General features: G+C 42.9%; 1 protein-coding gene and 1 long non-coding RNA gene across 2 annotated transcripts in view; both read left to right on the top strand.

Annotated features, from left to right (window-relative positions):
* LOC123348516 overlaps nucleotides 1-26,763 on the top strand; it is a 34,216-nt gene extending 7,453 nt beyond the window's left edge. The window contains exons 2-4 of the long non-coding RNA XR_006573199.1: nucleotides 18,212-18,285; nucleotides 25,373-25,427; nucleotides 26,485-26,763. This is a non-coding gene — a long non-coding RNA (uncharacterized LOC123348516). The remainder of the gene's footprint in view (nucleotides 1-18,211; nucleotides 18,286-25,372; nucleotides 25,428-26,484) is intronic.
* LOC123348515 (signal peptidase complex subunit 1-like) lies at nucleotides 9,334-9,633 on the top strand. The gene has a single exon (XM_044986012.1). It carries the CDS (start codon nucleotides 9,334-9,336, stop codon nucleotides 9,631-9,633), a length of 300 nt encoding a protein of 99 aa, XP_044841947.1.

Below are 26,763 nucleotides of genomic sequence, written 5' to 3'. Positions count from 1 at the left end.
GTGACCTCATGGCCCATTGAGGTCAATAGCAAAACTCCCATTGACTTCAGCTGGGCCAGGATTTTTCTGGATTCTATTCTATTCTCCTGCCACAGTTTTCCTGTGTGACTTTGAGAAAGTTATTTAGCCTCAGCTCCTCCATTTATAAAATGGAGATGATGATAAAGCACAGAAGACTTGTGGCTTAGTTAATGTTTATAAATTGCCACGAACTCCTCCGATAAAAGATACTAGGCAACAGCAAAGTAACCAAAGTCCTAAAAGCTTAAAAGCAAAAATGTTCCCTACAAATCTCTCTTCTTGGGAAATGTCGATATGTTACTTGTTTTTATACTGTCTCAATGGGTCAACTTAGGATCATTCGTATATATTTCAATTCTGCCTTTAAAATAAACTGATTTAAAGTATTAACCCTATCCTTTGCTGTATGGAAGTTGACGTCTTTACCTGGCATAAATGTCATCAGGAGGAACCAGATTCTGAAAGTATGGCAACTGGTACAGGTAAAGGGCAGCAAGGTGACCTGCACTGAAGATAGCCATCATCACACACAAACTGCTGAAGGTGACCATAGTAATGGGACGATGACAAGCCCACCAGGAGCACAGGCCCAGGAAGGTGAAAAAGTAGATTGCAGAAGTCACAGAAGGCAAAATTATACCTGGGGAGGAAATAGGCCATGAAAGGGCTTCTGTTCCACAACAAACAGGATACACAGATCAGGCCAAAGTGGCTCCTCAATTGATGGACAGTGACCTCAACTAGTAAGAGAAGCCACTGTGAAAGTGCCATTGATTAATTTCCATATGAATAAAAATTAAGCAAGCAGAACACAGTCCTAGGTGATGCCTTCAACCATCTTAGCTAACTAGAAAAGAAAGTGAGACCCTCACAGTTTTCAGTGGGCCAAGGGACAGACAAATTCCCCTCTCCAACCTCCAATGAACAGCTGTGTAAAAGTCTCCCTGCAGCTCTGAAAAGGAAATTCTGCCCCATAAGTGATTGCAACTTTGCAACAATAACCTATGACAATAAAGGCCGACAACAAGGCATAGATCAAACAAAAAATAATCGGGCAACAGCAAATAACCAGCAAGAAGAGTTGGACGATGAAGAGGATTGCTTCTAGTTGCTTGTCTTGTTTTTCATGCTTTGTTTATGGGACGAAGACTCTTACCTCCTTTTAACCACCTGCTTTAACATTCTTACCTGCTAAGCCTAATAGAAGAGTTGCTACCACCTTTCCAGCACTTGTCAGGATGGCTTCAAATATGATTTTCATGCCTACTAGGAACGCAGTGACTTTCTGAATGAAACCTGGTTTTCGATCACCTTCCTCTTTTCCCAAATCTTCTTCAGATAAACAGTCGGTCTCTTCCTCGTCACTGTCTCCTGCTTCTGTTTCATAGAGCTGTGGAAACAAGGATGACCAAGCAAGATCTGAGCATGAAAACCAAGCTGTTGCTAGACGGATCCGAAACTCCTTGACTGCGCCATCTCAGTCATTAAGAGGACTATGTTTTACAGTATGGATATGCTGCAGTGCAGAATTAGGCACAAAATCCTATTGAAAAAATAATGGTCATGGCACTTTTAAGTCCCTAAATATTTCACTGAAACCATACAGTCTGAGGTGTGAACACTTGTTCCTGTGATCTCATCAGGCTAGAGACAGACAGTCATGAATAGGGAGAAAGCAAAGCTCAGGTCTGTTTACATAAGGCAGGACTCACTCCACTGGCTTAGGGAGTGGAATTGTTTCTTTAGTTTCCTGCATAGCAGTCCCACTATGGAGCACTCCTTGGGTTTTGTTTCTGTAAGTGAATGTAATCCAGTGCCCATGTGGCTCCCACGCACACAGCCAAATTCATTTTGCCCCATCTGAAAATGTCCAATGGTTTAGCCTGCTGAAGTCTTAATTAATGTAAGAGGATCCTGAACATACCATCTCCTCCTCCTCATCATCATCCTCGTCCTCATCCTGCTCCCGGTCTTCAGAATGAAGCCGCATTTTGGGAATATGAGGTTTCACCTGTTTTTTACAAAGCCTTATAACCATGAAGCCAGTGAAAAACATTCCAACGTCAGGAACCAGCAGGCGGATGATATTTCTAGCATCAACTTTGCTGAGCCTGCAGAGTGGAAAGCACATGAGTGAAGCATAAGGCTGGTGCTCAGAAATGACAGTCTAATTTTTCCTGTAATAATTAACCTGAAAACTAATCCCAGAAATATATCTGTGCATTTAAAAAATGACCTAAGAACGAAGTGCACTTGGTTATCCTATTGCAATTTGCTTTATTGTAGTTTCTGTATTCCACAGCAGAGAACAATACCACATTATTAGATAGCAGGTAATATTACACTCACATACTGAGCAGAATTTTTTAAGATGTCTTTTTTTCCACGATTTGCATTGAAAATCTGCTGAAATGAAGAAATATCATCTTCAAATCTCTTAATCATTAATAGAATATGAGCAAACTAAGGGTTTTATTATAAACACAGCTTATAACGTTTGCAACATTAAGAAAAGAATTGTTGATACTCTTATAACAAAAATCAATTTAAAAAAATGTTAAACACAAAATCAACAGGTCACTGAACAAACAGCTTTAGAACACTTTGTCAAAATTACCAGCTCCAGTGATGTGTTTCAAGTTCATGTAGTCTGCATCTCTGGTTCAAATGGCTTTAGAATTTGTAGTGTATTTTTTTCAGAGCAAACCGTAAATCCTGGCAAAGTGGAGAGCTCTAAAAAAAATTTAATGGATTTTTTTTCCACACCGATAGGATAGAAAGGTTTTTACAGCTCTTTCAGATCAGCAAAAAAAGAGAGATCTCCCATATTAACAGAGAATCCCATCTGCAACATCTAAGTGTATATTCAATTGACCATACACCTCTACCCCGATATAATGTGACCCGATATAACACAAATTTGAATATAACACAGCAAAGCAGCACTCCGGGGGGGGGGGGGGGGCTTGTGTGCTCCGGCGGATCAAAGCAAGTTTAATATAATGCGGTTTCACCTATAATGCGGTAAGATTTTTTTGGCTCCCAAGGAGAGCGTTATATCACCGTAGAGGTGTACTTGCTAAATCAACCACTAAAATAGATATTGCTCTTATTTTTAATTATAATACAATAGGACCTAAAGGCCTCAGTCAGAGTCAGGTCCTCTGTGTGCTAGGTACTGTACAAACATGTGATAAAGACACGGTCCCTACCCTAAAGAATTAATTCTCCACTTCAAGATGTGCTCACATAGCTTGCAGAAGGATTGTAATTCCCTGCAATACCAGGCGTTCTCATGTATAATTTGGTGCTTTCTTACAGACCTAAACAAATCTGTGATATTATTATTATTATTAAGCATTCAATTTTCAGTGTCTACATCTTAAAAGAAGAGACATGCAACTGATATCCTACCTTAGAATTCCAAAATGACCAAGCACTTCCTCCCATCCATAGCCTACTAGAAAAGAACAAAGAGGCCTGTTTATAAACTGATTCCCTAATGTTTTCAAACCCAAACATTCACTCTCATCAATAGGCTTGTGTCTCACTTTCCTGCCCGCATCCTTCTGGAAAGTATTTCCGCCGTCTGTAGATTTACTGCATACCATGCAGACCAGTAAAATAGGGAGGGCTTTTGCTATTGTCTTCAGTGAGTGCAGTATAACACCCCAAACCAAGACTCATTGATATGGATCACTTTGTATGGCAACAAAACTGAGGTGACAGGAATATAATCTATTTTACGTTTAAAGAGTTTCAAAAGACTTCCAAAGAACACGCCTGCGAAATGCTTCATCTGCACATGTAAAGCATGTGGGTCAAGATTTCCAAAGGGGACTAGCAACTGTGGGATTGAAGCACATGTTTAAAAGCATTAGGAGCAGCTTTTGGAGCAATGCGAGCTGTATCTGAACTGCAACCTTTGAACCCAGGGTTTGTTTCAGCCCAGAGTAGAAATGCAATCAGAGGAGAAGCTGAGATCAATCAAAATCATTTATAGCTCACGGGTAATTGTATCCAGGCCCATCTCTACTGATGGCATTCTGCTCCCAGAGATGAATTCCTTGGGCTCTTTTCCATAGGGTAAATTATTGCAGTGGAAATCAAATTTACCATTAGGTGGCAGGTAGTAGAATGCAATCTGAAACGCCACTTGGATCACAAGGAAAGTGAAGCTGGTGTAATTTATCGCTCTAAGCAGCTGCCGAGTGCCTCCTGAAAAATAAAATGCTGGCTTTGTTACAATAGCGCACCAAGTATCCTACAAACCATGAGACAAGCCAAGGTCCCTGCCGTAAGAGCTAACAGACTAAATCCGATGGATACAATGCATGGGGCAACAGCTCCCTGCCCTTCCCAACTGCACTGTGGACAAAAACAATTCCACCCACAGAAAGGCCGAACATCCGTCAGCCCAAGGCCAGAGATTGGGGCCAGCCCCCAGGGCTAACAAATAGAAAGATGTACAACTGCAGCTATGCTCTTTCTACTTCAAATAAAGGAAGTAAATAAGATCTTAGCACAATGTGCCTCTATAGAATTCTACAAGGTGGAATCTACTTATTCAGTTAATTTAATTTGTCTTAACACAATATTCATAGTCTAGAATTTGAAGGCGGTCCCCTACCTTTCATTGTGACAGCTGTAGGCTTGGGGAACAGTGGAATAAGCAGTAGAAAGATGAGATAGGCCAAAGACAATCCATTGTATCTGACCGATATCGCTGTGAAATAATCAAACGTGACTTTAACTGAGACAAAAACAGGAATAAAAACGAAGACTATATATGTATGCATCATTAATACTGGATCAGTAGAGGAATTTCAATATTTTATTTCAAAGCTATCGCTCATTCCCTCTAACTTCTAACCATAAGACTACTCCACTCTTCAGTACAAGAGCCATGACTATGTATTCTGCTCCTTTGCTCTGCCTCTTGCTGCTTTGATTTTATTTTTTACCCCTTGTTATCTCTTCAGTGAATCCTTCTCAGATTCATTTTTCTTCTTTATTACTATTTTTGTGTACCCACAATATCCTAGGTGCTCTGCAGACATATAGCAAGATACACTCCCATTCCTAAAGTGCTTACAGTGTAAAGAGACCAACAGAGGGGAAAAGATAGAGGCTGTTCCAGTGGCTGGGACACTAGCCTGGGACTCAGCAGTTCCCTACTCTGCCACAGACTTCCTGTGTGACCTTGAGCAACTCACTTAGCCTCTGCTTTAATTCCTCATCTGTAATAATAACACTGCCCTACCTAACAGGGGTATTGTGAGGATAAATACATTAAAGACTGTTTGTTGCTCAGATAGCTTGCTAATGGAAGCCATATAAGTATTGGTGGTAGATATGAAGGGTCATGGAAAGAGATAAAACATGCTCTATGATCAAAGTGATGATCACTTGAATTATCACATGAATCAGTACCATTCCGTAATTAAGGCTCTGTTGTGGCCTGTTGTCATAGTGAAGATTAAATGTCTTTATAATGTATGAAAAATGATTATCCATACCACACTTACAGCAGTCACTCTTAGGATAAAGATTTAATCATAAGTAATCAGATGTATGAACTGTGGGTAGGTATAGGTTTGTACTGGCAGGGAATATGTTGTGGTGGCAAGTAGGAGGGGAATATGGATGAGTATGTGGTTGTGAATCTAGAGTTGGGGGTAGTTTGGATGCAAATTTTTCCTTTGCTAGGGATTTTTAAGATTTTTGTATTGTATTGTGATTGTATTGATGAGAAATGGGCTTGAAACACAGCGTATAATCCTGCACTTCTTATAACAGCTTGCACTGAAATCAAAGGGACCCTTGTCTTATGAAAGAGTTTGGGAATGGAACACTAAACTTTAAAATCTATATTGACCTCAAACCTATATTTCAAGTAAATTTTCAATAACACATGCAAACCATTGAAAATGTGCAATTCATTCAATCAGCAATAAAACTAATATTACCAAATTAAAAAACAACAATAACAAATTGGCCAGCTTTTCAATGCAAAATATTTTTGCAATGGAAATTCACCTTTCAAGCATTGTATTTGGAAAAGAAACCGAGATTATGAACTCTACAAAGAAATGTATAATCCAGACAAATTTTATATGTAGTAAATATTATGAAAACAGTAATGTAGTTGCAGGCTTCTATTTTCAAGGATTGCTTACTTACAGAGGATGTAGGACAAAGCTGCAATTAATTTCTAGCCGATATATTTTTATGATAAGTTAATCCTAATATAAATTTGTACTACTAATGTATGCTAAATTTCCTAAATGCAGTCTCTCTCTCTGTAAGTGTAAAATATTACTGAGTACATTAAATACAAAGTGTTTTTCAAAACACAAATGTACAACAATAAGAAATCAAGCCACAATAAGAAAATATGAATTTCGGAGAGCAGGTTTGCCTCATGCCTAAAGACAAAGCTATCTGAATTGGAACCTGTGTATGAAATTGACTTGTAGAGTAGAATAATGAAAGAAAACATTTTGTCCATGCATTTTTGCCAGGATAGTGTTTATATGATAAAAACTTAAGAGATATAGTAGCTGTACAAAAACAATAAGATCTCAGGAGGATAAATTAAATTACAAATGGATAAATTAAATTATAATAATATACTGCAATTTTATCAATTCACATTTTATAATCAGGTCCTTCATTAGAAGAATACACTAAGCAGACCTTCACTAAAAAAGCAGACCTATCAACTGAGCAAAACAGGATTTAATCCGAGTGCCCCTCAAAGCGGGGGCCATGATATTTTGGTAGTGATCCTTCATTGCAAAACAATTTTCTCTAAAAGTATTATCCATCAGGAAGATATCTTGGAGAATAGAGAGAACATCTTCCAAGATGTCCCGAAACATACACACATATATTACTTACCAACATAGCACTTGAATACAAGATGCAGGAAAATGTAATGTGTTTTTCATCTTCTGTAAATTAATAATCCCACACTATAAATAGGTGGTCGCCTAGTATTGTTCTTATCTGAAGTATGTGATGTTCTATCCAATGCAATACAATTGTATTTTATATATTATCTCTCGTTCAAATTATAGCCAAATGCAGTTCTCTAAAACCAACTCTTTAAAACTTCTTTCTTTTGGTTCTCATACTGTTTTTGGTTGAATTTTAAAAGAATTTGGCCAATTTCATCCCTAGTCTGAATCTACTGTCCTCCATGGAATTACATCAAAGGTAAATTTTGCCCACATTTTGTAGCATCTTGAAACATTACTCTTTAAACGTGAATGCAAATTTTCTTACCTGCTATCAAGGAAAATGGCAAAACTAATCTGAAAAGCAGCCCACAGGCTAAATTATTTGCCATGCTCTTCTCTCCTCAGGGTGTTGTCGGGAGCTGGGAGGCATCCACAAACTCTGGTTCAGCACTGGTGGCCTGTGTTGTCTGAGAAAAGGAGTGACTTTCCAATAAGCCTTTTTTTGACCTCTATCCCTTTCTGTTTGTCCTTTTTAAATGTAAACCCAAAACCTTACAAAACTGCATTAAAAATGTGATCAGTGAGGCAATCGATTTCTCAGTAAGAAATTGTTACAGCAACCAGAAAGCTAAGATCAGGGACTTGTCCAGTAATCCTCATTTTCTCTGAGATGGGAACTATTGATCCCTTCTTTCTTTCCCACTTTAATCCGGCCTTTTTCTCTTTAGTGCTGAACAAGTATTCTTAAACTTGGCTGTCAGAGCTACATTGATCTTTCTTTCCAAAGTCTTCTTGCTTGTTGCTTTCCAGGTCCTAATAAGTAGTCAGACTAGAACTATCCTCTAAACTGCAAATAGGAATTTTTCCCCAAAACCCAAGTGTTATAGATGGTTTCTTTGTGAGTTTGTTTCTCTTTCCTGATGAATTGTCAGTAGCCATTGAAAGTTTAACCTGGATTACAAGCCAAATACAACCAATTGTATATTGAAGAATAAAGTACCTCCTTGTACATGCTTAGCAAAAAGCATAGTTAGTCAAGGAAAGAGATTTCAAAGGCACAGAGAGGTCTAAGCAAAAATCCAAATGTTTTACAATCCAGCACATATTTTTTTTTACACAAATCTTTCTCCAGTTTGTTTAAAAACAAGTATAAATTACAATATTAATTGCAACATTGTAACATTTTTCACTGCGGCTGTACATTTCTAGACATTGGGAATGCAGCAATTCACTTGGAGCCTGATCCAGTGCCCATTAAAGTCAGTGGGAGTCTTTCCACTGATTCCAATCACCATTGGATCAGGTCTTTGAGCAGAAATTAAGCTCTAGTGATTTCAGTTTGAGTTTTCAGCAGGATAGTATTTGGTCCATGGATCCTAACTTAGGTCATGGGCATACATGCACAGTGACTAAAGGGCTAATTATCTCCAAACACTTAGCTAACACTCATTTGTTCAGGAGACCTAAATTCCCCTGCAGTTTCACTTGCGGAATTTATTTGTCACTTCCAAGCCTAAAGATTGAAATAGAGTGTTGCTGGCCCAAGATGGCTGCAAGAAGTGACTGTATTTCCATGATGGGTTACTTTGTGAGCTCTGGGTAAAGTGCTTTGGGCTCTCACAGTTGCTCTAGAAATAAAAGGCTTTGGAATAATTACATTGTAGGTGATTTTCCCAGGACTTTTTCTGCTTATTTTAACGATTAGAACTCTTCCCTCCCAAGAGCCCTTTGCAGCCCTTAGCATCCCCCTCCCCAGTCTTCTTTCTCTTTTCTGCTGCACCCCGATCTTCCATCCATCTCTGTCAATGTGGCTTCTTTAATCATGCAGAGGAGTTGCTAGTGGACAACACCTGCTCCTCCCCAGGGACTGAGTTCGCTGCCTGCATGGGATTCTTGGGAAGTGAGACAATTAGAGGGAAATGCAATCCAAGTCTCCACATGGCAATGAAGAAGCTGCCACTGGGCTGTCCAATATGCTCTTGTCATATACGCTAACAATATATGAACTCCCTTACCGGAGCTTGGTGTGATACAGTGTCTCACAACTGCCCTGTAATGCATCTGTTGCAGAAAGCACAGTATTCCTTGGAAAGGCCTCAGTCCCATGCTTGTTTGTCCTCCTTATTCCAGCTTGTCATTTCCAGAAGAATCCACAGCTGAAAACATACTTCTCATCTGGTGAGCAAAGACGCTGCCAGCAAGCATTGCAGGGGTGCAGGAGAAACTGCCGACCCCTGATGCCAACCCATGGAAACAGCCCAGAGTTATGTCGGGAGCCTCCATGGGGCAGGAACTGAAGCCACTCACAACAACCTTTCAATACGAGGCGACTTCCGTCGCTAGCACCATGCTGGACGTATTTGGCTCCAACCCCACCCAGATGGACTATAAGGGTCAAAAACTATCAGAACAGATTTTTCAAGGGATCATTCTTGTTTCTGCAGTAGTTGGTTTTATCTATGGCTACATGGCTGAACAGTTTGGTTGGACTGTCTATATAGTTATGGCTGGATTTGCTTTATCGTGCCTGCTAACACTCCCTTCATGGCCTATGTACCGCCACAATCCTCTGAAATGGCTACCTGTCCAAGAATTGGGAACAGAAGATAAGAAGCCAGCAGAGAGAGAACTGAAACGGCATACTTAAAGTTGAAGAATATGAACCGTCATGATGTAACATTGGAGAATTTTGCTTCATTAAAGGTTTCTATGATAAAAAAAAACCTTTCAGTATCTAGAGCATCATCTGATAGGATTTTTTAAAGCAGGCACTTCCACTGAACCAGAATCTATTTCTGTGAGGTGAGGAAGAATGATGGTGCAATCAGCTGTAGCACCCGGTCAGTGGAGAAGAGAAATGTCTCTGATGTTCTCCTTATACATTGCTTCTCTCTTACTGTTTGTCTTGTCTACTTAGATTACAGGCTCTTCAAGGTAAGGATTGTCTCCTCCTGTATGTTTGTATAGGACTGATCCTCTCTAATGCTCATGATCTGTGGTCACGGGCAGCCGGTAGGGGAGGCTGGGAGAGGCGGTGCCACTTCCCCACCCACACTCCATCCCCAGGACCCCACTTTGACAGTGCCACTGGGCTCCAGGGGCTGGAGCCATGCCACCCGCCTTCCCAGTGCCAGGGAGTCTGCAGTGCTGCTGCTGTGCACTCTCCCCCCTGGGGCTCTGGGGCTGCCGGGAGGGCCTGTGGGCACTAGCCAGCCTGGGGTGGGAGCCGGCTGCTGTGGTGTGGGGGCTCTGGGTCCTGGGGTGTGCAGAAGAGGCAGGGCTGAGGCTAGCTCCCCCAGCCACAGGTTCACGAGCCATCCATGTCTGTGGTTACAATATGGGCTTAATGTGCAGCAAAGGAAATTTAGTTTAGATATTAGGAAAAACTTTGTAACTATAAGTGTAGTTAAGGTCTGGAATAAGCTTCCCAGGGAGGTTGTGGAATCCCCATCATTGGAGTTTTTTAAGAACAGGGTTGGACAAACACCTGTTAGGAATAATCTAGGTTTTCTTGGTCCTGCCTCAGTGCAGGGGGCTGGACTTGATGACCTCTCAAGGTGCCTTCTAGCCCTACATTTCTATGAACATGACGCTGACATTGTTTTAATCTTGATGTCGATCTCTACATCTTCCTCAAGTGTTGAAGAATATCCAAGAAAGAAGACAACATAAGTGAATCACTAGCAATATTTATACAAAGCAGTCAGTATATCTGAGCTAACATATGTCTTAAGTTTGTATGTGATCTGCATTGAGACAAGTTTTGGCCATAGGTTTCTTTGAAAATCACAATAGTTTAGTAAATATGATGACATTAATTTTATATTATAGCAATTTTCAGTCAGCATTTCTCCCTGCTTCTCTAGCTTTGCTGTTGTTCAGTTGATTTAACACTAGATTATTCTCTAACTTTGATGTATTGCTTCATAGGCTGTGAAAATAACTAGGACTATCAAGCAATTTAAAAAATTAATCGCGATTAATCACACTGTTAAACAATAATAGAATATCATTTATTTAAATATTTTGGATGTTTTCTACATTTTCAAATAAAAGTGTACAGTGCTCACTTTATATTTATTACAATTATTTGCACAGTAAAAAAATGAAAGAAATAGTATTTTTCAGTTCACCTAATACAAGTACTGTAGTGCAATCTCTTTATCATGAAAGTTGAACTTACAAATGTAGAATTATGTACAAAAAAAACAGCATTCAAAAATAAAACAATGTAACATTTTAGAGCCTGCAAGTCCACTCAGTCCTACTTCTTATTCAGCCAATCACTCAAAACAATTTTGTTTACATTTGCAGGAGATAATGCTGCACACTTCTTGTATACAATGTCACCTGAAAGTGAGAACAGGCGTTCTCATGGCACTGGTGTAGCCGGCGTCACAAGATATTTACGTGCCAGATGTGCTGAAGTTTCATATGTCCCTTCATGCTTCAACCACCATTCCATAGGACATGCATATATGCTGATGACAGATTCTGCTCAATAACAATCCAAAGCATTGCGGACTGATGCATGTTCATTTTCATTATCTGAGTCAGATGCCACCAGCAGAGGGTTGATTTTCTTTTTTGGTGGTTCAGGTTCTATAATTTCCGCATCAGAATGTTGCTCTTTTAAGACTTCTGAAAGCATGCTCCACACCTCGTCCCTCTAAGATTTTGGAAGGCACTTCAGATTCTTAAACCTTGGGACGAGTGCTGTAGCTATCTTTAGAAATCTCACATTGGTACCTTCTTCGTGTTTTGTCAAATCTGCAGTGAAAGTGTTCTTAAAATGAACATGTGCTGGGTGATCATCTGAGACTGCTATAACATGAAATATATGGCAGAATGTGGGTAAAACAGAGCAGGGGACATACAATTCTCCCCCAAGGGGTTCAGTCACAAATTTAATTAATGCATTCTTTTTTTTAACAAGCATCATCAGCATGGAAGCATGTCCTCTGGAATGGTGGCTGAAGCATGAAGGGGCATACGAATGTTTAGCATATCTGGCACGTAAATACCTTGCAATGCCAGCTACAAAAGTGCCAATCAAATGCCTGTTCTCCCTTTCTGGTGACATTGTAAATAAGAAGAGGGCAGCATTATCTCCTGTAAATGTAAGCAAACTTGTTTGTCTTAGCGATTGGGCGAACAAGAAGTAGGACTGAGTGGACTTGTAGGCTCTGAAGTTTTACATTGTTTTGTTTTTGAGTGCAGTTATGTAACAAAAAAATCTACATTTATAAATTGCACTTACACGATAAAGGGATTGCACTACAGTACTTGTATGAATTGAAAAATACCATTTCTTTTGTTTATCATTTTTACAATGCAAATATTTGTAATAAGAAAGAATATACTTTGATTTCAGTTACAACATAGAAATACATATGAAACATACATATGAAACATACATATGAAAATGTAGAAAAACATCCAAAATATTTAATAGATTTCAATTGGTATTCTATTGGTTCACAGTGCGATTAAAACTGCGATTAATTTTTTTGAGTTAATTGTGTGAGTTAACTGATTAACCGATAGCCCCAAAAATAATACATACCCTTGTGAGAAATAGGTGCACAATGCAATGATCCAGATCCTCACTTACTAGACTTCAATGGAGCTATGCCAATTTGCATCGCTTAGACCAGGCGTAGTCAATAGGCAGACTACGGACCAAATCCAGAGCGCCAGATGCTTTTGAACAGACCCTGAAATCTTTTTATTTACTTATTATTATCATTATTGTTGTTGTTTGTTGTTATTTTCTCTGGAGTCTGGACCTTGATTAGACCTTGACCCAGAAATTTGAACCTTGACAAAAAAATAGTTGACTACCCCGGCGTAGACTCTGACAACTTGTCTACACTTAAAACACTACAGCAGTGCAGCTGCAGTGCTGCCACTGCACCACTGTGACACTTGGGTTCTCCCTTCAACGTAGGTAATCCACTTCCTCAGGAGGTGGCAGCTAACTCAACTGAAGAATTCTTCTGTGGCCTCAAAGCTGCTGAAGATAATTTGGTGGATAATTCCACCAAAAAAGCAATTATAAGCCATTTTGAGATTGGCACTGGGTGTGCATGGCCCCTTTATAGGACATTAACATTATATTTAGCTTAAAAAGAGAATTAATCACATAACTCCCTTTACAGCGACCATCCAGAAGGCTGTGACATGTTTTTACTAGTCAGCAAATAATACAGGTGGCCAGATTGTACTCTGAGTCACAAAGCCACTAGTGTTCTGCAGATGCACATTATCCCCACACTCTAATGGCTTTAGATAAGGGACTGGTGCCTTAATTGCATAATCTGGGCCAGGGGGCTTTGTCAGTGTCTCTGCAGGGCATCAATCCCTTTCAGGTATTTCTGAAGTTCTGAATGCATGTATCTGTTTATGTACTTTAACTCCAGAGTTGCTCTACTCTAAAGACTATATTCAATCCTATAAACTTGTCTGTTTCACATGGAGACTGCCTAGTGCTTAAGTGTTCTACCTTTAAATCCTTTGGAAAGATCATTACATGGGGATAGCTCTTCTGGCACCAGCTGTCGGAAGAAACATTTTGATAATGGCTGTGGAGATAAATGACTATCAGTAAAAGAGTAAAGCTCATCAAGTCCTCCTTTGCCAGCACAAGAAACTCAGCACTTAAGATGTAATTGACATCATAGAAAGGAAAGCACATTTTAAAATGGCATGGAAAATAAAGGTTCTTGTATTATGTAGCGATAACGAGACAGCTAAACTGATGACCGGATAATATAGTCTAAAATATAGATGTCAGCCCTTACGTGCCTGCAGTTTCTAGAAACTATTGGCCTATTTTGCCTTCATTTTTTATCTCTGCAACCCCATTGACCTCAGCCTAACCTTCAACTCAGGCCAGTGGGGTTAATGGTTGAAGTGGCCTTCTGTAGAATAATGCAAAACCTAAAGGCTCGCCCAGAGGATTCAGGGGGCCTGGGGACTTCCCCAGGCCCCCTGGAAGTCCCCCCGCCGCCGAATTGCCGCCGAAGACCCGATACGGAAGAATCTCCGGGGGCCCGGGACCCACGAGAGTTTTCCGGGGCCCCCGGAGCAAGTGAAGGACCCTGCTCCAGGGGCCCCAAAAAACTCTCATGGGGGCCTCTGCGGGGTCCGGGGCCTGGGGCAAATTGCCCCACTTGCCCCCCCCCCCCACACTCCCCGGGCAGCCCTGCTCTTAAATTATTTGTTTCTTATGTCTACATTACTCTGATGTAGCTAGTGAAGGTAAAACTACCAGTGACTTGTCTCCTAGTGAAGTTTACATCAAGTTAGCTATCTCATTGTAGAAACATTCTTCTGCAGTGAAGTCATAGCTTAAGGTTTTCACACAGTTGAAAAGAAAATTCTGCAGTGACTTATTTGTGAAATTCATGGCTTGCTAGAGTGGGAGGGCACTGCATAGCAGAGTAAATATTGTGTCCAAAGTAAGGCATAGTTAGGATAAGGAACCAGAAACTCCTCAGTTTTAAACCTGTCCTGACACTGACAGACACCCTTTGTGTATTTTGGAATCATAACTCAGCATCTGGTTTCCCCCAATGGGAACAATAATACTCACCTGCCTATAAGGTTGGATATGTTTGGAATAATGCTAGTTAAAAATTAGGAAATTTTCTATAATTTTTTCCCAAAAATTTTTTAGGGGAAAGGGTAATTTGAGTGGGGTTTTTTTTGGTTTTGTGAACATTTTCTAAAGAAATTGATTATATTTTCCAACCAGTTCTAGAACAGATGGCTTTATTCCCATTACGGATCCATCTTTTGGCAGTCATTTCTTTCAATATGGGACAATCAAATTTCTTGCTTACAGCATAGAAAGTAAGAGAAAAGTTCTCTGGGGTACGAATACACACTCCAGTAAAAGACCCCTGGCAAGGCTGCTGCTGGCCCAGGTCAGCTGACTCAGGCTCATGGGGCTTGGGCTGCAGGGCTCAGTAATGATGAGGATGTCACACAGCAAGCACGTTACATTCTCAAAAGGGCGTTACAAAGAAGAGCCTTGAAGAACCCCATTTTCTCCACGGACTTGCCAATCCTTCCCTTGAGGGAATTCTGTGCAGTCCATCTGAGACCCACCTTACTAGCATAGCTTTTTAGACCAACAGAGGGGACATTCGTGAGCAAGGCACTCCCTCCTCCCAGACTTGAACGTGCCTCTGGGACAATGCTCCTTCTCCTTCTCTAATCAGAGCAAAAGAGATCAGGACCAGCAGTTACTGAATTCTTGTTTGGTAGAAATCATCAGGAAGATGGAAGCTATAAGAAAGTATGGTGGTAACAGCAAAATGCAACCTTGATCAAGGAAATGAGAAGCAACATGAAATGTTTCCCTAAACCTTATTTTCTTTTAATTCCAGTGGAAAAAATCATATAAACCAATGAACCTTCCGCAGCCATATTTGAAGCCGGAATATTGCAACATTGGCTAATGTCTGAGAACCCGCCCAGTATCCGAATCAATTAGAAACTGGCTGTGGAAGAGCAGAGAGAAACACAACTAGTAAAAAAACAGCACAAATAATGAGACTTAAATTAAATTTTTTAAATATTTCCAATTTAATACAGGAAGTGTCATTAGCAATTTGCAAAAATAAATACCTAAATAAAGTGGTTTTAAATGTATCCGTGTCCCTTTAACTCTTACTCTGCTCGCTATAGTACGGCATTGAGTTGTAGTACTGCCAAGAGGAACATGCAAGCCATTACAGTAGTAATAATGAACAGGAGCTCTGTGTAAACTTGAAAGCTTGTCTCTCGCACCAACAGAAAATACTACCTCACCCACCTTGTCTCCCTATTACAGCAGTGACATCTAGAGGATGAGACCTGCCTGCATTGTCCACATCTTTGTATACAGTGAGATCAAAGATATTCTTTCCAAACCCTGGGCCAAATTCTGCTGACAGTTAATCGGAGTTGACACTGGTGTAAATAAGTGAAAACAAAATTTTGCTCCATGTAAGTATAATAATCCACAGAGAAAACGCTTTGACTTTATGCTTCTCAATTCATCATAGTTCCATATTTAATTAACAATCAAGTTAGCGCTGCTACTGCAAACAATAAAAGAACGAAACCACCATTCTTCTTTCCATAGACAATGCATGCATAACTCCAACGATATCATAACATAGGGCATAATTGCAATGACTTGTAAGGACGCTTGTGTCAAAGTCGAGTGAGTGGCACTGCAACCCTGTGTCCCAGGCACTGCAATCCTGTGTGCCAGGCTCTCCCCTGCACCCCGCCCCCTGTCACGACAAAGGGATGGATGGTCCAAACATGAGTGGGGCTATGACCTTGTGTGCCAGGTCACCACGCCCAGAGCAGGGAGCTGGCCCAGCCCTGCAGGACAGGAGCTGCCGCTGCAGGGTAACGTTTTCATTTTATCTTGTTTGATAGGTTGGTTTTTGTTCTATTTCATGTTATTCCACATTTGCGAAACACACGGGGCTCTGGTAATAAATATAAGCAGGGCTGGGTTAATAAGAGGATTGATGACAACAATCCTTCTGAAGTAACATTACTGTAATGTTAAAAGGTGCCAGTGGCTTCTATCAGGTGACTCTTTGATCCAAAGACAATCACAGAGGGAGTTAGTCAGCGAGCATACCAGCACTCTGTCAGATTCAAAGGAAGGAACAATTAAGTGCCTTTATGTAGTAGAGAAAACTACAAACTATTCAGTATCTGAGCATAAAAAAGGAAAGAACCAAGAGAGGGCAACATTCAGGCTTTGTTCCTTCCTGCTCATATGGTGTTCTCTTTCATCCAGCACTTCCGGGCAGTAGAGATCTCCAAGTTCCGAGACATAATCATACCACAGTACTCCCTGCTGGGAAGTTCTTTATGATAACAAACAACAGAGGGACTGCCCAAGGCACATGTCAGGTCAGAGCTGAACCGTGTGGGATGAGGAGGTCCCTGGATTGCCAACACAGGGGCTAGGATATTGTCTTTCTAACTGGCGTGTGTTAGAGGCACAAAGCCCAGAGAAGCAATTGTGTGTGTAATCCTGAGGAGAAGCAGAGACCAAGCTTATGGGCATAGAGCCTGCTGGAGAAGATCAAGAATGAACTCTCAAAACTAGAAACTCTCTTAAAAAAAACAATCTTCCACACAACCTCCCTGGTGGCTGGACTTTACAAAAGCTAGACAAGCCATTTACAACACACACACTTTGCATCTCTACCGAGGAAAAAGGAAACTAAACTATCACAAGGGCCCACAACAGTGCTTCCCTTAACTCACCTAACAATATTGTTAACCTATCCAGCTATACTCTTAGCCTGACAGAAGAGTCTGTCCTATCTCAGCGTCTTTCCTTCTGCCCCACCACCCCCACAAACATGATACAGTTCTGCGGTGACCTAGAATCCTACTTTTGACGTCTCCGACTCAAGGAATATTTCCAACACACCACTGAACAGCACACTAACACACAGGAAGCTTCCTACCAACACTACAAAAAAGAAGGACTCTGCGTGGACTCCTCCTGAAGGTCGAAACAACAGACTGGACTGCTACATAGAGTGCTTCTGTTGATGTGCACAAGCTGAAATTGTGGAAAAGCAGCATCACTTGCCCCATAACCTCAGCCATGCAGAACACAATGCTATCCAGAGCCTCCAAAACAACTCTGACATGATAATAAAAAGGCTGACAACATGAAGCTGCAGAACTTGGAATTAATTTGCAAACTAGATACCATCAGATTAGGCCTGAATAAAGACTGGGAATGGTTGGGTCATTACAAAACCTAAACTTAATTTCCCCAATACTAATTTCTCCCTACTGTTACTCACACCTTCGTGTCTATTGTCTTTAATGGGCCACTCTCTTACCACTTCAAAAGTTATTTTTCCTCCCTTGGTATCCTGCTGTTAATTGATTTGTCTCGTTAGACTGACCTAACACTTGGTAAAGCAACCCCCATCCTTTCATGTATTTATATCTGCTCCTGTATTTTTTACTTCACATATCTGATGAAGTGGGTTCTAGCCCACGAAAGCTTATGCCCAAATAAATTTGTTAGTCTCTAAGGTGCCACAAGGACTCTTTTCTGAGCAGGGAAACTATCTGCTGCTGTTTGTTTCTAATGTGTTCAGGGAAACAGCACTTTGTGTAAATAAACAAGATTACATCAAAGAATTTAACTTACTCATATTGTTGATTTCTCTTCCTAGTGGAATACCCCTGCAAGGCGTGAATGTTGACTAACCACTTGGGCCACACAGGCAACATTACTTAATGTGGACAGGTCAGTAAAATTCCTGTTTGTACTGACAATTTTTAACAAGGTTAAATATTACTAATGTGCATCAATCTCTCTTGTGCCTGAGCAGAGAACTCAAACAATCCTCAGTTGCAGACTTGCCCTGTGTGCCCGTTCCAGCTGTTAAACACCATTTCAGCAACAACATTCAACCCCCTCATGCAACCCACAGCAGCTCCTCCATATAAAACCCATGGGTTTTTAGGGCTCTGCGGGCTCTAAACAAGGACGGAGGTGCAGCTGTAGGGCTGGACTGCTCTCAGATATCCTAGTTTTCTGAATCCTTTGAAATATGCTGTATAGAATACTGCATTATCTTACAAAGATCCCCAGGGCACCCAGAGTCCCCTTTTCATGGCAGCTCCAGCTCTTGATCTTGGCTTTTAGGTCCTTTGTGTCCTAGTGGATTGAGCATGGGACTGGGACTCAGGAGACCTGGCGTCTATTCCTGGCTCTGCCACTCGCCTGCTGGACAAGACATTTCACCACCCCGTGTCTCTGTTTCCCCATCTGTCAAATGGGGATAATGATACTGACCTCCCTTGCAAGGTGCTTGGCAAGCTACTGATGAAAAGAGTTATAGAAGAGCTAAGTATTGTTATAGTTTTATTTATTATGGCAAAGAGTCTTACAACAGGAGGGCTGGCAGAATTGCCCCAGTGCCCACAATGGGTGCACTAGTGCCTCTTCGTCTCCAGTCCCAGAGCTCCATGGATTTGGTCTTATGATGCCTGGGAGAATGCAAGGTTCCTTCTTTGGAGGAAGTCATGTCTTTTCATGATAGGGTGATCATACATTCCGTGTTGGCTGGGACAGTCCCCTTTTTAAGTCCTGTTCTGGGGGTCTTGATTTTTTTTGGTAAAACTGTGCATTTGTCCCGTTTGGTCTTGCCCACTGATGATCAGTTGGCAAGAGCACACTCGCACTAAACGGGACAAATGCACAGTTTTGCCAAAAAAAGTGGGGTGTGCCCCCCTGGGGAGGTGCGGAGGAACGTTCCGGGGGTGAGCAGCTATGTTAGCCCCGCAGGGCTTGGGCCAGCAGTGATGCTAGGCAGCTCAAACCAGACCCACATGTGGGAGGGGGCTCAGTTGAGCCCTCGGGGGAGAGGGCCAGCTCCACATGGGGGGGCTTGGGCCAGCAGTTTGAGGGGGATGCTCAGGCAAGCCCTGCATGGTGTTCTATTTTCCCTGATCATCTTTCATTATGAAAGTATGTTCCTGACATTTTTTCCATTTAACTTCACTTGTGTGCATGAGAACAACAGGCAAAGTTAGGCTGGCCTCACACTTCAGCATGAACTGTTGACCTTCCAGCGGCTCAGAGAAATGGGGAAATCTTTACTGGTAGAACTTTAACTACCTAATCACTCTTGAGTAAACTGGCTGCTATTTTTAAACCATTGGAAGATAAGCTAATTCTCCATTAAATTATTCCAAAGACTAAACAGGACAAACTGCCTTTAAAGTCAAAGGGCGCAGTTGATTCCTTTTTTATGATTATTATTATTATTATTAAGGGAATTTTGTTGGAAGGCGCAAGCTCAGATATTGTTGCCCCTTGACCCAAGCAGGTAACCAATACTTGGGGCCTTGCCAGATTGTTTCCATTAGAAGGAGAAATTTCTCAGAGTCAAGTATTCCTTTTGTGCAATCCTGTTTATTTACAAAGAATGTTCATGAAGTTGTGGTTCCCTGAACTCAACAGGAACAAACAGCTGGCAGTGTCCCTGTTCAGAAGTCCAACTCTACCTCTCCAGTCAGTCCAGTGCTCCAAAGAAGCGCCCACACACACACACTCACTCATTCACACTCTCTCTCTCTCTCACTCACTCTCTGTAGTGGTACAGATGCACCGCTGCAGCGCAAGTGGTGAATACTCTCTATGCCGACAGGAGAGAGTTCTCCTGATGGCATAAAAAACCCACCTTTGCGAGCAGCATAAGCTGTGCATACAAACGCTTATGTCGGCATAACTTATGTCACTTGGGTGGGGGGGTGGAATATTCACACCCCTGAGCGACATAAGTTTTGCCGACGTAGGCTGTAGTGTAGACATAGCCACAGTCTCTGTTGTTCTCATGCACCCCAGCCCCTGCACTTGCAAATAGTCTCCAGGGAAACTCCTTGGGCTGCCTGGTTCAGCTTCAACTGTGGCCTTCCTAGACTGGCCCATGCCTTGGCTTCTGTTGTTTCAGCTATCACGAAACAAAGAGGCAATTCATTGCTCCCTCATTTAGCCTGAATAGAACGTGGTTAGCATGTCCCCCAGCTTCAGTGAGGTCCACGATTGCCATAGATCAAAGACCTGTTTGCCAGCAGCTCACATCACCTCCCAGCATAACCAACCTACTAAAATAACATTCTAGGGCCAGATGTCCAAGAGTACTCCCAATGGCACTAACCACAGGAATAAGATTTCTCGCCTATGTGGTTGTAGGATGGAGTTTCTGTCAAGAATGGACTCTGGTTATTTGCCACTCCCTGATTAAATTGAACTCAAAGGTAATGTCTACACTCATAGGCGCTGACTCGGAAAAAAATTGGTGGGTACTCAGCACCCACCGGCAACTCCCCGCCCCCCCCGCTCCAGCTTGCCCCCGCCTCCTCTGTGAGCGCGCCACCGTGTCCTGCTTCTCCTCCCTCCCTCCCAGCCCTTGCACTGTGAAACAGCTGATTTGTGGGGCAGGGAAGGAGGGGAGAGGTGGGGGAAAGGCGCATGGGGCAGGCGCGCTGGGGAAAGAGGCGGGGCCGGGGTGGGGATTTGGGGAAGGGATCCAATAGGGGCAAGGAGGGGCAGAGTTAGGGTGGGGACTTTGGGGATGGGGTTGGAATGGGGGCGGGGAAAGGGTAGCGTCAGGGTGGGGGCAGGGGCACGCACTGGCACCGGAGAAAGTTGGTGCCTATGTCTACCCTGGCTCTGAATCAGGTTGGAGCCCGAGGGTCCAGTCTGTCCCCACACAAATCAATGTGATTCAGGTCAGCAAAAACTCAGGACTTGGGTCCTGCTGGGGGTAGGTCAGTTAAGCAGGTGGTTTCCTGTAGTGCGCCTTAATTGTGTCTCCCAGTACGTCAACTGTTGTTCGACCATATTTACTCCTGGGGGAATTCTGCACCACTGCGCATGCACAAAATTCATGTCTCCTGCAGATTTCTTTGCTTCCCCACAGAAAAATGACTTTCTGACTGGCAGGGGCGGCTCTAGAAAATAGGCTGCCCCAAGCAGCCGTGCGCAGCGCCGCCCCTTACCCGGTCCCGCGGCGGGTCCCCTCTTCCCGCGGCTCCGGTTGAGCTCCCGCAGGCATGCCTGCGGCAGGTCAACCGGAGCCCGGGACCAGCGGACCTGCCGCAGGCATGCCTGCGGGAGCTCAACCGGAGCCGCGAGAAGAGGGGACCCGCCGCAGTCATGCCTGCGGCAGGTCCGCTCCTCCCGGGCTCCGGTTGACCTGCCGCAGGCATGCCTGCGGGAGCTCAGCCGGAGCCAAATGCCGCCCCCCAGGGAAAGGGCCGCCCCACGCGCCTGCTTGGCGCGCTGGGGTCTAGAGCCGGCCCTGCTGACTGGGAAGCAAAGGGAAGCCGCAAGAGTGGTCATGCAGCTGGTGTCTCCTATCCAGCAGCAGGTTCAGCTGCTAGTCCTGGCTGGACTTCCTCTTCCCCTGCAAGGAGCAGCTGAGGCTGAGTCAGACCCATGCCTGGGTCCCTCCCACTCATCACTGGGGGGAAGTGGCTGGACTATAGAACTGGGAGATACTTTCCCCCGAGGAAGGGGGAAAACACCTCTGTACAGCCAGTGGCCTGTGCTTCCCATTGTCATGCTGGAGTCTACACATTTATTTATTGACAAATTTGCAGAATCTTAAAATATTGTGCACAGGGGTTTTTTGGTTTCTTTTTTAGGCACAGAATTCCCTCTGGAGTACATATTGCAGAGAAAGTGGCTATTCATACAAAAAGAAAGACATTATTGCCTGAGATGAGATTGTCGTGACCCACAACAATGCATAATTTGGAAAACAGTAATTTTGCCTACTGTTCATGAAACCTGTAGCTTTCAACCTTATTTGATTTTAGTCAGTAATGCACAAGCATATTCCAATGAATAATCACCATCTGGATGCAGTCCAGTGTTATTACAAGATTATTTGCCCAGTTATCTGCTTCACTCTAGGGGCAATATCTCCTCAGTGTAGGAAACTGTTTTACACCACCTTTATTGACAGGCGCCAACAGATGTCAGTACAGCCTGAATAACAGAGAGTCTCACTTGCAAAAAGCTGAGCACCTACTGGAAGAATCTGCTTCTGCAGGGCCAACCTTCTGTGGGAGTTTCACTCTAAGACAAATATAAGTGCTCACATGATGGGGAGGGAAATTTCCCTTTGAACAGAATTAATCTGTGGCCTAAGGAAAGTTTAAGAGGATCTCACCAGCTAAAAATATCCACTGCTGAGTACTTTTAAAACACTTTCAAGAGTGTTTATATGCACACAGGCTCTTGCTGCCAGGACAGAACCTCTCATTTATATTGTATATTATCTCTGAAAACTTGGCGTGTTCGTATCAGGAGTTGAATTAAAGATGCCACAATGTGATCCCAACAACACAAGCGAGTTTTCCTTTTAGAAAGGAAGATAAGAATAAATGACTTCATCCCTTAGAAGAACCAGGTTCAGAAACCAAAAATAGGCCATTTAACCAAAATGTTAGAATTCTGTTTTCATGAGTGCAGTCAGGCCAGGGTAGTCATTTTTTTTAAGGTCCAAATTTTTGGACAAGGTATAATCAAGGTTCAGACTACAGAGAAAATTAATAATAATAATAATAAGTAAATAAAAAGATTTTTGGGTAAAGCATCTGGCAGTCCAGATTTGGCTCGTAGTTTGCCTATTGACTACCCCTGCTCTAGCCCTTCCACCCCTATTCAGGAAAGCCCCTAAGTGCATAATTTTAAATATATACTTAAATCTTATTGAAATCAATGGGACTTCTGCAGATACTTACAGTTAGGCATCTACTTGTATTATTTCTAGTATAGGGATGGAATTAAGAATGTTACTCAGGAAAAGAGGATTGGGCCCTACCCCCAGGTCACCCTACAAACAGCTCAAAGGAGGGTCCTGGCCCATATTTAAAAACATCAGAATAGCCATACTGGGTCAGACCAAAGATCCATCTAGCCCAGATCCTGTCTTCTGACAGTGGCCAATGCCAGGTGCCCAAGGGAGAATGAACAGAACAGATAATCATCAAGTGATTAAGTGGCAAAGAGAGGCTAGGGACACCATCCCTGCCCATCCTGGCTAATAGCCATTGATGGACCTATCCTCCATGAATGTATCTAGTTCTTTTTTCAACCATTTTATAGTCTTGGCGTTCACAACATCTTCTGACAAGGAGTTCCACAGGTTGATTGGGCGTTCTGTGGAAAAAATACTTCCTGTTGTTTGTTTTAATTGAATTGTGTGAATTACGTGAATATTTTGTGCTCACAAAGTGAAGTTTGATAGTGACAGCAAAAGCCATTTAGGGGACCAAATTCAACATTGACATCAGCGCACAATTCCACTGCAGTCATAGTTGGACCCACTTATACCAGTAGTCAATTTGACGCTGGTGCTGGTAGGCACAATAATCCCTGTTTATCAGAGACAACTGTTTTTACCTCCTGATGTTTAGATGGGTGGTGACAGTATAGACAGTGTGGAAATAAACCCTGGGGCAAACAAACTCGCTTGCATTTATAACTTTAACACAGATTTGAACCCATAATGTGCAACCCACAAAAACCCACAGGCCCCACTGGTAGCTGTGCCACACGGTGTCAGTGTGAAATAGAAAAGTCATTACAATTGCCAGCCAACCAGCACAGATAGCGTGCCTGATATACAGCTGTCAAGCAACAGCTGGTATGATGAATGGGAGAACAAATCTTGGGAAAGGGTACCAAGGAAAACACTCAGGCCCAGGTCCTCAAAGTGAAGTGCCTAACTCTCATTGATTGAAACAGGAGTTAGGCACCGAACAACCTTTGAGGATCTAGGCCTTAATCTTATAAAAAGTACTGGGGGCTGTGACAGCAGCTGAGCCAGCCCTCTGCAATGCTTAATGTGTGTCAGTCTGAGCCCCAGGACGTCCAGGCTTGGCAGTTCATAGCCTGGCACCTCTGGCCTTGCTGCATCCGTTATGAATGTAAAAAAATTGCTTGAGCCCTGGCACCTTTCATTACAAATTAAGCACTGGCTGTCTGGTCCCTGCAGTTCTAATTAATTACTCCAGCACAAACCTCATTAAGAATAGCTGGGCCTAACTGATGGCCTGAGCAGAAGTAAGAGGCTAATTAGGCAGATGATACAAAAGACACAGGAAGGAAGTGGGAAAGGGGCATGTAGAAAGAGATGGCTTTTCCCTGCTTGGGCCAGGACCTGTAAGCTCCCTAAGACTACAGGGGTGAGGTTATATAGTGTATATGGGTGATGGAAGCTAATATTGTATGTAAACTGCAAGGGAGGGGGTTATCAGCAGAAAGGCCTCTGAGCTGTGTGTGGACTTGAGCAGAGCTAGGAGGAAGTGGGCTCTGCCACAATGTCTTTAATGCCCACAAAAGCAGATCATCACATAAACTAACTTAATTTTTAAGGCCTCTGCTAAGGGAACTACACACAGTAAACTGCATAGCACTGTGCCCCCTGTTTTTACAGAGCCTGAGGGTATCAAACTTGAAAATCAGACCAGTCCGCTATCTCCTCCAGCTACTGTGTTCATATGCTACATTCTCATCTCATCAGCAGAAAAACTTCATTCAGCTTATACTTCTGATTAACTTGAATCTGTCGATCTAGGTCCTCCTTCTATTTATGATGCCAGGATGAACAGTTGAGAACATCTTGTAGTAATACAGCATATGTTGACAGTCCGATAGGAACCCCTGCTCCCTTGACTGGAAGCATTTGTTATAATTCTTTTCATTTTACATTTTGGAAGTGAATATGAACAGTACTAACTAATTTTTTCCACATCCTCTTCCCCCCCCCTTCTGTGTGAAATGAGTAAGTATCACTATCTTCCCTTTACAGATGAGCTGAGTCACGAGGATGTTAAGTGAGATGGCAAAATCCCCTGCCAGTAAAGGTAGGATTAGAGATTAGGAGTTTCTGATTTACAATCCCCTTTTCAATCCTGTAGATCAGTGTCTCTCCAGAAGGCCAAGCAGAGAAGTTAAGTACCTAGAGTAGGTCATTAGATGAGGACAGCAAACTCCTGATGGCTTGAAGCATAGCAAAAAGATGCAGAAGAAGAGCTGGAACTTGATCCAGATAAAATTAATCTCAGTCTTCAATGGGCACAACTTTGTAAATAATCAGACCCAAATTTTCAAATGTAGGTGTCTTACTTTAAGCACCTAAACCCATATTTTTGCACTGGTGTGACCTGATTTTTCAAAATGCTGAGCCTGCTCGGTTCCTATTAACTTCACTGGGAATTCTAGGTGCTCACACCTCTACAAATCTGGCTACTTTGTTAGATGCCTATGTATGACCCCCTTAATTTGAGCCCGAGTGAGTGGGCTTGACAAGGCCTGAGCTTGGGAGGGGAGCACCTTAGAGGCTGCAAATGACTCTGCCATGTTGATATCTTGCAATGACAAATGAAAATCTCGAGTATGAATTATTCAAGTGTAAGGGGTTTTGTTTTTGTTCAGAGGGTGAATCATTTTCTTTCCATCCCATGGCACAGATAAATACGAATTTTACTCATTTATGTTTCTTCTGCTGGCATATTTCCTGGTGTTCATCCAGGAGTAAAGTTCTTGCACTCTGTGTGCAGGGGCGGCTCTAGGAATTTCGCCGCCCCAAGCACGCCGGCATGCTGCGGGGGGCGCTCTGGCGGTTGCCGGTCCCGCGGCTCTGGTGGACCTCCCGCAGGCATGTCTGCGGAGGGTCCGCTGGTCCCGCGGCTCCGGTGGAGCATCCGCAGGCATGCCTGCGGGAGGTCCACCGGAGCCGCGGGACCAGCAGACCCTCCGCAGACACGCCTGCGGGAGGTCCACCGGAGCCGCCTGCCGCCCTCCCGGCGACAGGCAGAGCGCCCCCCGCGGCATGCGCCCCAAGCGCGCGCTTGGTGCGCTGAGGTCTGGAGCCGGCCCTGTTTGTGTGCTCCTTAACCCCAACACTTCTTTATGCTGCAGATGGTGGTCCACCTACCTTCCAAGAGGGCAGTTGGCATTAATTAATCTCACATTACTCTAATTATTTACACCATTCCTAAGAATCACTTTCATTGGAAAACAGAGATGAACTTAATGGTTTGTCAGAAATGTTGATTCCTATGAAGAGTAGTTATCTCATACAGGATTGGACGAGGACACCCTAAGGGAGGAAGGAATACAGAAGCTCAATATCCTTTAATGGTTAGAGTGCCCTGTTTTAAATGTCTGTGTGCTGGAAGTAGAAATGCCCGCAAGAGC

The sequence above is a fragment of the Mauremys mutica genome, chromosome 13, assembly GCF_020497125.1.
Source record: "Mauremys mutica isolate MM-2020 ecotype Southern chromosome 13, ASM2049712v1, whole genome shotgun sequence".
Classification (NCBI taxonomy): Eukaryota; Metazoa; Chordata; order Testudines; family Geoemydidae; genus Mauremys; species Mauremys mutica.
The sequence above is the reverse complement of the archived record's forward strand: the minus strand, read 5'-3'. Positions and strand labels throughout refer to the sequence as shown.

Bases quoted from the DNA above. Each gene is read 5' to 3' on its own strand.
- LOC123348515 (XM_044986012.1), top strand. From the start codon at position 9,334: ATGCTGGACGTATTTGGCTCCAACCCCACCCAGATGGACTATAAGGGT.